We start from the raw sequence: 10,128 nt of genomic DNA, 5'->3' as shown, positions 1-10,128 counted from the left end.
TGAACCACTGCCACTACATCTTTTAAGCAATTCAGAGTATTTCAATTGTAAAATGTGCCATAAACTCAAAATGATCAACTCTGACAAAAGCTTTGGGATACCTGTTCAACTTTTAAACTATTAAGCTTTTTGTAACTCCAAAACCTCTCATCCAATTAACATGGTGGAATGTTGATTCAGACCAGCATTCCCAGAGCCATCATTGTTACTACAACTGCTATGGAACATTCAGAACTCTTGAATAAAACAACAGGACACCTGGAGAACACATTCTTAGAATGATTATACAACAATGCATCCTCTTTGCTACCAGTTCTACCACATTGAAACCACTCTCAACCACTTAACCAACCAACTATACCATTCTCAACCACTCAACCCAGGCTTATGCTATCTATCTATCTATCTATCTATCTATCTATCTATCTATCTATCTATGACCTTCCAACAGACTCTCTATCTAACCTTCTATCTTTCCAAACTAATATCTATCGAACCTTTCAACTACCTAGCATCATCCTTTCTTCTTTTCACCAGTCACTACTGCTTCAATCAGTATAATCCATACTGATTAACCTCTTAATTGTATTGAATTGTATGTAGTTGTCCCCTCTCTCATCTATCCATCCTCGTTTTCATCTATCTATTCATCCATCTATCCAACCAACCAACCAATCTAACCATCCATCCATCTATCTATCCAACCAAACCATCTTAAACTTTATCCGCTACCATAATAAGACTATCTCACTTTAGTTTGCCGTATAATGCTTTTAAAATGAGGGTGAGGTGTGATTTCAGCTGTCACATATTCATGCATAACTGGCATCCCATACTTTGTAAGAATAAACACTCTAATAATTTAAAAATGTAGTTGCATCGTTATTCAAGTATATGCACTATAATAACGTCTTTCCAAGATTGAGATTCCAAATAGCTAATGCGTTTTGACCGGGACTTTTATTTTGACACAAATCGCGACCTTATTGCTGTTGGTACGTTCTTAAGCAGCGCAGATACAGCTTCGTGGTGGTGCTGGTGTGATTCTATATGGTCAATCATTGAAATGGAGGAAGCAACAGAAGGTATAGCATTTAAAGGGGTTGCTGAAAGGCTGACACTTGGCATCACTCGAGTACTTGGTAAGCATCCCTTTGAATGCATGTTGATGTCTGGTACTAGGCACTGTGCTCTGCAAGCTAGTAGCTAGCCAGTGTATCCAGATAGCAGGTGGTTGCTATCCCGCAGGCTATAGTCTGCTGAGCTAGCTAGTGTAAGCTATCCCGATGTGTTGTTGTGTAGCTAAGGTGCCTAGGACATTTTAGTAAGGCTAGGTCAGTTTGCTAGCTGGCAATCACTTTACAACTCGTATTCACAAGTGGCGTCTATGGCATTGAATGCAGTATATTGCTGTGTGACCACTACAGGGTGTACTTTTTGTTTTCTTTGGTGTGAATAGAAAGTATGCCCAGAGTGATGGACGTGCGTTTTGTGGAAAGGGAACCTGCGGAGAAGCGGAGTCTGTTGTCATGGGAACAGGTGAGGAAAACATAGCAGCAGTCATTAATGTATTGTATATTGATGACTCTGCATGGCAGAATACAACACACATCAGAATCAGAATCAGAATTCTTTTATTTGGCCAAGTATATTTGCACATACAGGAAATTGACTTGGTGAGGTTGGTGCATGGGACATAAAAAACAATAGTCAAATATTGACAAATTTTTGCAAAATATTCCACAGATGAGGCGAGAAAGTTGGGACATAAATCAGATGGTGTTGAGTCCCTGATGTTAAGTATCTCGTCCCTCGTGAAAATAATCCGAGTGGAATCACAATTAACGGAATTAAAGGCTAAAAACAAACAAAGTACGCACCAACACACCGTGGCAGCCGTAGGAGGTGCCATCTTGCATAAAAATCTAAAACTGATGCATTTTTAGAGAGAAAAATAACAGCCAAAGAGATGTTGTGTAATGATTGAATGCTTCCTCCGTTTCCCAGAAAAATAACTGCGTTCTGCCCGAGGACCTCAGAGACTTCTATCTCACAACAGACGGCTTCACCCTCACATGGAGTGCCAAACTGGAGAGTAGGTTTCTTCAACAGATGCTGCTGTCCTCTGGAGGTTCAGCTGAGCCCAGACAAGTCCACACTGCACATGTAGCCCTTGGTCCTCCAAGCAGACTGTTGGCCCATTCAAAATCAATATAGTCTATACCTCTAGGTCAAGGGTTTCCAACTCCAGACCTTGAAGACCCAGCACGAAGGCCCAGCACGAGCACACCTCCTTCAACAATAGTGCCCTAGACCAGTGGTTCCCAAACTCTCGAGATGTTTTATATATATATACACTGTGTATATATATATACACTGTATATATTTTAAACATATAATAGCAATAGCAAGCTCCTCAGAGGCAGAGCAGGCGAGTGTATCTGATATGCTGCAGCACTTTCTTAAAAATTCTCTAAGATTGCACTTTAAAATTTAAGGTAGACCTATTTGGGAAAGAGGCTTGGCGATAGTTATCACGCTCAATGGAAACAATTCCACCTTGAAAAATGTGACTCCCTCTTGTTGCTCTTGACCCAAACACAGCAAATCACTTTGTTCATTTTCTGCATTCCAAAACAATCGGCAACTGGTGAAATTGCTTTACTGAGCTATGTATTGGCGATCAGATTCACATGCTCTCATTACGGAGTAAATCACCTAAAACTGAAAGATTGACTCCTCATAGTGTGATGGAGTAGTTGAAGGATGTCTTTACCTTTTCTGTTGTCAAAGGTGCTGCAGTCCCTGTTCAATCAGTGGCGTAGCTGTGACCAGAAAAACGTAATGTATCAGTATTGTTGTTTTTGTTGTGAGGACAGTGGTTAACTATTGTCTGCCAAGAACGTGCACTAGAGCTGTTTTTCTATGACTCATTTTGTGGTTATAATTAAATCCATAATGACAAATTTGGAAAATCTTGTATAGATGGTTTAATTAAAGTGAAAACCCCTTTCCAATACAAGTTCGACAAGAAAAAATAAGTTTACATCTTGTGTCAGCTAAATCTACCTTTGTACCATCAACAAAGTAATTACTTGAATTTGGCCAAAATAGCTACAGTAATACTCACTTCTTTATTTGGACTCACTTTGGAGGAGAAGTTTATTATTTACTCGTACAACCTTGCCCATGTCTGATTTTGGTTAAATCGTGGGTCCTCAGCTGGTGGGCCCCACAGTGAAACAGTTTGGGAACCCATGCCGTGGACTACAGACCACAGTTAGTTGATTGTCTGAAACAGGTGTGTTGGTGCTGGGCTGAAAAAAGGCTGCACACTAAACCGTTGACCATAAGATGACTACGTAAACAAAGCCTAATGTGCTTTGTCCACTGTAAGACAATATGCTCATAAGGTTAATTAGGTCTGTCATTCTGCCATTATAATTTGTGTCCCCCTTCCTAAAACATAACCTGCAATATTGCGGAAATGTTACCTGGCCTATTAGAGACGAGATGAAGCGATTACTGTACTACCCTTCCAATCCTTTCGAGAATACACAAAATGGGTGCTTAGGGGTAGAGTCAAGGGGTAAATATGGAATTGAGGAACAAAATATTCAGCCACTGGCTACACACACACACACACACACACACACACACACACACACACACACACACACACACACATGCACACACCAAGATAATTTCAAATAAGGATGTACGTGTATTGAACCATACCAATTTGTTAAAGGTCACTATTAATCGTCCTTTAGGAAAATGTCATAACTGATCATGTGTATATTATACTTTTATCCATTCTGTAAAAAAGTCTTTGTCTTTCTGTCAGATGAGTCTGTGCCTTTAGGCTGCATGGTCATCAACGGTGTGGCCAAACTGCGGCCTGTGTGCCAACCGTCAGTGTTCTCCCTCCCCAACGCTCCCACTCTGGCTGACCTGGACTGGGAGGAGGATGAAACTCAAGGTGACAGAATATATACTTTTTTTAGTGGCTTGTGGTTTATTCAGATCGAGCCTCTGTTATGTTATGTTGAATCATATAACCAAGAGCCTTATTCCTTATACTGTAAGTAGTGTAAAATCTTTGAAGATAGCTAGCAGTTAAGCAGGATCTCTCACTCTCTCTCTCTCTCTCTCTCTCTCTCTCTCTCCCCCTCATTCTTGTTCTCTATCCTATGGTCAGATTCAGGGCTGTCAGAGCCCCATTTTGATTCCCGGAGCCGTATCTTTGAACTTGACCCCTGCGGCGGGAATGGCAAAGTCTGCTTGGTCTACAAAGACTGCGCTAAAGGTATACCATCTATCAACACTCTACAAGATTGTACACTGTTCCATTCCTTTTAAGACCTTGAGCGGCTGTTAACGCTTTAGTGAGAAGGGTAGAGTATCGGGTCACGGCCGACAGTATTGCTGTGTGTCCTAATTCTCTACCATTTCCCTTGAAGTGTGGACTTCTAACCTCCCCCATGTAGTGCCTGGTGTCTACTGTGGCAGTATGTGGTGACAACATCCTCAAGCCCCCCTATTTCAGGGTAACCAAAAGTAATGGGACAATTGGCTTGACGGGTGTTTCTGGTAAGTCAGTTGTGTTACATCACAACATTTGTGTAGGCACAAGAGAGTTGTCAATGCCAAAACAGTTTGGAACATCATTAAAAATAAAACATAAAAGCACTGGTGACCTCAGCAATCGCGAACGGGCTGGTAGGCCAAGGAAGACTTCTACAGTGGATGACCGAAGAATGATCACCATAATTAAGAAAAACCCCAAAGCAACTGTCCCACTGATCAAGAACACTCTCCAGGAGGTAGGAGTGAATGTGTCAGAGACTACCATCCACAGAATATGTCACCAGCTGAACTACAGAGGCTTCACTGCAAGGTGCAAACCACTAGTTATCTTCAAAAAGGATGGTCAGGTTAGTTTGCTAAAAAGTACCTAAAAAGCATGCAGAGGTCTGGAAAAGGGTCTGGTGGACAGATAACATTTATATTATCATGCACCAGAGTGAGTGCAAGTGAAAAGCTTGGAGAAAAAAGGATCTGCCCAAGATTTACAGCATACCACCTCATGTGTGAAACATTGTGGAGGGGGTGTTAATGTTAGGGCATGTATAGCTGCCACAAGAACTGGCTAACTTGTCTTAATTGATGATGTAACTGCTGATGACAGCAGCAGAATGTATTCTGAAGTGTATAGAAACATCTTGTCTGCTCAAGGCTGCTCACAGACTTCAGGCAGTTATTTCATGCAAAGGATTGTCGACCAAATACTAAACATCAGTGCTTAATTTGGACATTTGATACATCTGTCCCATCACTTTTGGGTACCCCTGAAACAGGGGGACTATGCACAAAAAACCAATATGTACACAAATACCAACAAATAAAAGCTGAGAATATCTACTGTAACCCCATAGTAATTGTTTGATTTCAAATCCAAACTTTTGGAGTGTAGAGCCAAACGAAGAAAAAATGCTTCACTGTCCCATTACTAATCCAGGGCACTGTATATCATAGATATTGAAATATAATGATTATTACACTCTTGCTCCTTGTGCCCCTATCCTGACTTGTTTGTGTTTCCAGGTGTGGTAGCCCAGCAGTGTGAGGTGTGGTTCCTGGACCGCTCTCTGTACTGGCACTACCTCACGGCCAGCTTCACTGCATACTACCGCCTCATGATCACCCACCTGGGCCTGCCTGAGTGGCAGTACACCTTCACCCCCTACGGCCCCAGCCCTCAGGCCAAGGTAACACACCAACAGTAACTACCAATAAGGGTTTCGGCTCTATTCAAATTGTATTTCACTCAATGCAAGAAGAAGTGTTGAGGTATGTTGAATCTTAAGCCTTGTTTCCTAGTTCTGACCCTGTTGAGGGTCAATAAGTGCATATATTTCCAGCTGCTCTTGCATATCAATGCTTTGAAATACAAAAATGTTTTTTTTTATCTTTGTGGGCCCAACTTGGATAAGTACAGTTTAACAAAAGTAAATGCTGCAAGTCCTATGGCACTGATTTGAATCCAACTGTGTGTTTCTCTGTCCCTCTCTCACTGGACAGCAGTGGGCGTCTCTCTACCAGCCACTCACGTTCCACCCCAACAATGTCGTCGACCTGGCCGGAGGGGAGCCACCTATAAACAAGCTGGACCCGGGGAGAGCCTTCAGAGGTAAAGCCAAGCCGCCCGCCCCCAAGAAGAAGCAGTCGGCCCAGGGAGGGGCTGGGGGTGGAGTAGGAGGAGGCACCACCAAGGGGCTGGGGGGCTCTGGGAGACACAGTGGGGCCCGGCGATGAAGAGGCTCTAAACCCCCTACCCCCCCCCCCCCCCCCCTACTTATGGTCAGGGTCAATAGTATTTCCTGGTTACATTATTACATTAGAGCCCCAGGACAATTTGCAATATTGTATCACCATCAATGCTTCCACTTCTAAAAGAGCCACACTGTGCTTTCAAGGAAAGATGGAGAGATGCCAGTCAGGTATTGGCTCTGTCATATTGTGTGTGTGTGTGTGTGTGTGTCTGTGTGTCTGTGTGTCTGTGTATTTCCTTTGCTGCTAGTTCCTGTGAAGACTTGAGGGCCATCGCCATCTTTGTATTTATTTTCCCTGTTGTGTGTATACAGTGCCCTGCATAAGTAATGGGGCAGTGAATACCATCAAATAAAAGCAGAGAATCTCTACTTTAACCTCATTGTAAATGTTTGATCTATTTACTTACTGTACGCAGGGCACTGTATGAGTGTCCATGGCTACCTTATTTATTAAAGGCGAATCAGAATTCATTGAGTTGAATCAGTGTCATTTCCATGTTGTGTCCCTTGAGTTCCGAAGAATTGATTGATTTCGAAGAATGAGAGTGTTGTAGAAGATATTTCCTGAGATATGTCCGTGGTTGTCCATTTGCTTAGATTTGTTTGTGGGAGCTGTTTTGAAAAATTATTTCACAATGATTGCCCCTTGTCACACATTGTTCATGACTCTTGTCTGACAGGGTTCCAGTCTATCCGCTTAGAGGGCTTTTCTGGACCAGTTTCAGTCTGATGGGACGGGGCTCCAACCCCTGACTCCTACTAGAGGCAGAGTCTGATTGAGTCACCTTTTGAGGGAGGGGCTAGTCTTTCTCTGGGAGGGAGTGGACAGTGGATAGGTATTATCTAATCCGTCCCTCTGCTGGGCCTCACACACACACCTCGGCGCAGAGGCTCTTCTGCTTCTCTAGAGGGGCCGCCTCCTCCGCCTCATCCGCTTGTGCCCTCCTCTGGTCGCGAGGGGAGAGGTGATGCAGCTCCACAAACACCTTGTAGACTGCAACACCTATTACCCCACCCACCAGTGGAGCCACGACAGGCACCCACCACCAACCATTACCTGCCCTGTTGGAGAGAGAGATGGGAGGGGTGAAAGAGGTCAATCAAAGAGCTGGGAGTTTGGGGAGTTCGTCCCATTGCATTCTTTTATCTACATCTTATGGACTGGCACCAATTCATATTGATTTAAAATGTATCTTTATGTTACGTGCAGTAACTGCTGTGATGCAAAATTAAGAATACCTTTTGGAATTCAACTTCGGTAACATGTTTTTTATTTTTATTTCTATCTAATGAAATACATGTGCCCATTTGTTGTGCTTCTAATTTGTAAATCAAATTCAAAAGGCATGCTGACCAGTAATCATGCCTACTCTTAAATTAAGTTGGCACAGATTAATTACATCGTAATTGACGATAGCTCTCAAAATGAACCAATCATGTCAAGCAACCACTCGTTTTTGATTTGCATAACATCAGTGTCGTTTTATTCCTACCACAATTGGACCACATCAAGCCAGTGAGATCCAATCAGGTGCCAGAAAAAACTGGTAGGGTTATTTTCCTGTTGTGGTCGGAACAAAAGGAAAGAAACACAATACTGAAATATATTAGTCGATTTAAATGTTATCCTAAACTGCTAATGTAGCATTGTTTCAGCATATTTACAAGAGTTAGCTGATGATCATATTGTTCCTGTTTCATGGGAAACTATTTTGGTTCGCTCAAGCACATACCAACCTGGAATCTGGAACCAGGCTACGGGGATCAACACAGGTTCACTCTAAACACCTCCTCTACTCCCCTGGTATTGACCAATGAACACCTGGGTTTAATTCAGGAAGGTGCAATGTACTGAATGTTGCAGATAATGCTATAAATAGAGCTGACATCATTATCAGAGAAGCATGTCTGAGTCATATCAGAGAAGCATGTCTGAGTCATATCAGAGAAGCATGCCTGAGTCATATCAGAGAAGCATGTCTGAGTCATATCAGAGAAGCATGCCTGAGTCATATCAGAGAAGCATGTCTGAGTCATATCAGAGAAGCATGCCTGAGTCATATCAGAGAAGCATGTCTGAGTCATATCAGAGAAGCATGCCTGAGTCATATCAGAGAAGCATGTCTGAGTCATATCAGAGAAGCATGCCTGAGTCATATCAGAGAAGCATGTCTGAGTCATATCAGAGAAGCATGCCTGAGTCATATCAGAGAAGCATGCCTGAGTCATATCAGAGAAGCATGCCTGAGTCATATCAGAGAAGCATGTCTGAGTCATATCAGAGAAGCATGTCTGTTTAACACAATATATTTCTGTAACATCACACCCTCCTGAACAAGCCCTACTCTGCATTGTGGCCAACACTTCACCAACCCCAACAACACCAACCCAAGACTAGCTTATCGTTAGGTTATACCTGAACACCTCTGGCCCCCATCCAGCTACAGCGGTGAAGATTCTGGGCCCCAGGTCACGGGTGGGGTTGATTGCGTAGCCACTGTTACTCCCCAAGGAAATTCCGATGAGGAGCACCAGAAGGCCCACAACCACAGGCTCACCACCTCTCGGAGCAGGCTGGTTCCTCTGGTCAGACAGGGCTGTCAAGCACAGCAACAGCATAGCAGTGCCGAATACCTGGAACAAACAAACACATGCATGCATGCACACACACACACACACACACACACACACACACACACACACACACAGTGACAAAAAAGAGTTAGGTAAGAACACACACACAGAGAACAGTGGTCTGATAGAGATATTGAGATAGTACTGTAGATGCCGTACAAATGCTCACACTGTGAACAACAACAAGTCAACAAAAACTCTGTTGATGCAACAACTAAGATTGTTTGTTGAACAGTTGTTCACAGTTTAACATCTATAAACCATGACTGTTTCTTTGCTCAAAGAGATGTTCCCCAAAGCCACAATAGGGCTTGAAACACCTGTTCAGAAGGTTTGAAAATCAGGTGTGCTTAGGAAGTGAGATGACACTTTTCCTGCTCACCTGGTCCAGGAAGCCAGCGTGTAACGAGAGGTAAGGGGCTGGATAGGTGGCAAAGATCCCAGCAGTGGCTTTAGGGCCAGTGACAGTCAGATTCCCTCCACAGTAGTGATATATGGCATCTGAAAAAAGTGACAAGATACTGTAGGTTCATTCACACATCTGAGTCTGAGAAGCTAATTATTAATCATTTTTATCATTCATCTTTTTTTTTCAGCATTATAGAACAAGAAAAACAAAACACAACAACATACAGCTAAAAGCAGCACATTTCATCTGTTTTAATTTGTGGTTCAATGTTACAATATTTATAGGCCTGACTGTTATCATACTTTTAAAGTGATGATATTGGCACTGTGCCAATTCACAACTCAAGTAACCATGATTCAAGCTGTAAACAAAAAACACATGACAAATGAAATTCTTCCCCCAACAACATGGTTCTCATGGTCTTCTATGATCCTACCATAGTAAATGGCGTAGACAGTCCCAGCTGCCAAGAATGAACCTATCAACTGAGTGACGACATAGAGGGGAAGCATCCTCCAGCCAAGACGACCAAAGAGACACATGGTGAATGATACTGCTGCATTCATGTGAGCCCCTGAGAGAGAGAGAGAGAGAGAGAGAGAGAGAGAGAGAGAGAAACAACATTACTTTTAGATGTGTTATATATACGTTGTGCTTTCAGGGGTGATAACATTGTATGTTGAGAAGTTAAGTTAATGAGTAACTGAATTTGCTGGTTGCTCCTTCCTTTTATCTAGTTTCAATCAGGGA

The 10,128-nt window shown here is 42.7% G+C and overlaps 2 protein-coding genes across 3 annotated transcripts in view; one reads left to right on the top strand and one right to left on the bottom strand.

Annotated features, from left to right (window-relative positions):
- Positions 1 to 1,046: 1,046 nt before the first annotated feature.
- Positions 1,047 to 6,806, top strand: tpgs2 (tubulin polyglutamylase complex subunit 2). Of its 2 annotated transcripts, none has more exons than XM_083668655.1 (7): positions 1,047 to 1,142; positions 1,460 to 1,539; positions 2,008 to 2,095; positions 3,848 to 3,982; positions 4,202 to 4,309; positions 5,608 to 5,771; positions 6,088 to 6,806. In XM_083668655.1, the coding sequence occupies exons 1-7, from the start codon at positions 1,067 to 1,069 to the stop codon at positions 6,316 to 6,318; spliced, it is 882 nt and encodes a 293-aa protein (XP_083524781.1). In that variant the 5' UTR covers positions 1,047 to 1,066; the 3' UTR covers positions 6,319 to 6,806. The 2 variants fall into 2 exon arrangements, with proteins under 2 accessions (XP_083524781.1, XP_083524780.1); XM_083668654.1 differs by having other exon boundaries at positions 6,085 to 6,806.
- Positions 6,807 to 7,169: 363 nt separating this feature from the next.
- aqp7 (aquaporin 7) overlaps positions 7,170 to 10,128 on the bottom strand; it is a 4,745-nt gene continuing 1,786 nt past the window's right edge. The window contains exons 3-6 of the mRNA XM_083667919.1: positions 9,815 to 9,952; positions 9,352 to 9,470; positions 8,752 to 8,969; positions 7,170 to 7,397 (exon numbers count right to left, since the gene is read on the bottom strand). Coding sequence (XP_083524045.1) covers positions 7,202 to 7,397; positions 8,752 to 8,969; positions 9,352 to 9,470; positions 9,815 to 9,952 — 671 coding nt within the window. The 3' untranslated portion in view covers positions 7,170 to 7,201. The remainder of the gene's footprint in view (positions 7,398 to 8,751; positions 8,970 to 9,351; positions 9,471 to 9,814; positions 9,953 to 10,128) is intronic.

Source organism: Argentina silus (genome assembly GCF_951799395.1).
Source record: "Argentina silus genome assembly, chromosome: 4".
NCBI classification, from domain to species: Eukaryota; Metazoa; Chordata; class Actinopteri; order Argentiniformes; family Argentinidae; genus Argentina; species Argentina silus.
The sequence above is the reverse complement of the archived record's forward strand: the minus strand, read 5'-3'. Positions and strand labels throughout refer to the sequence as shown.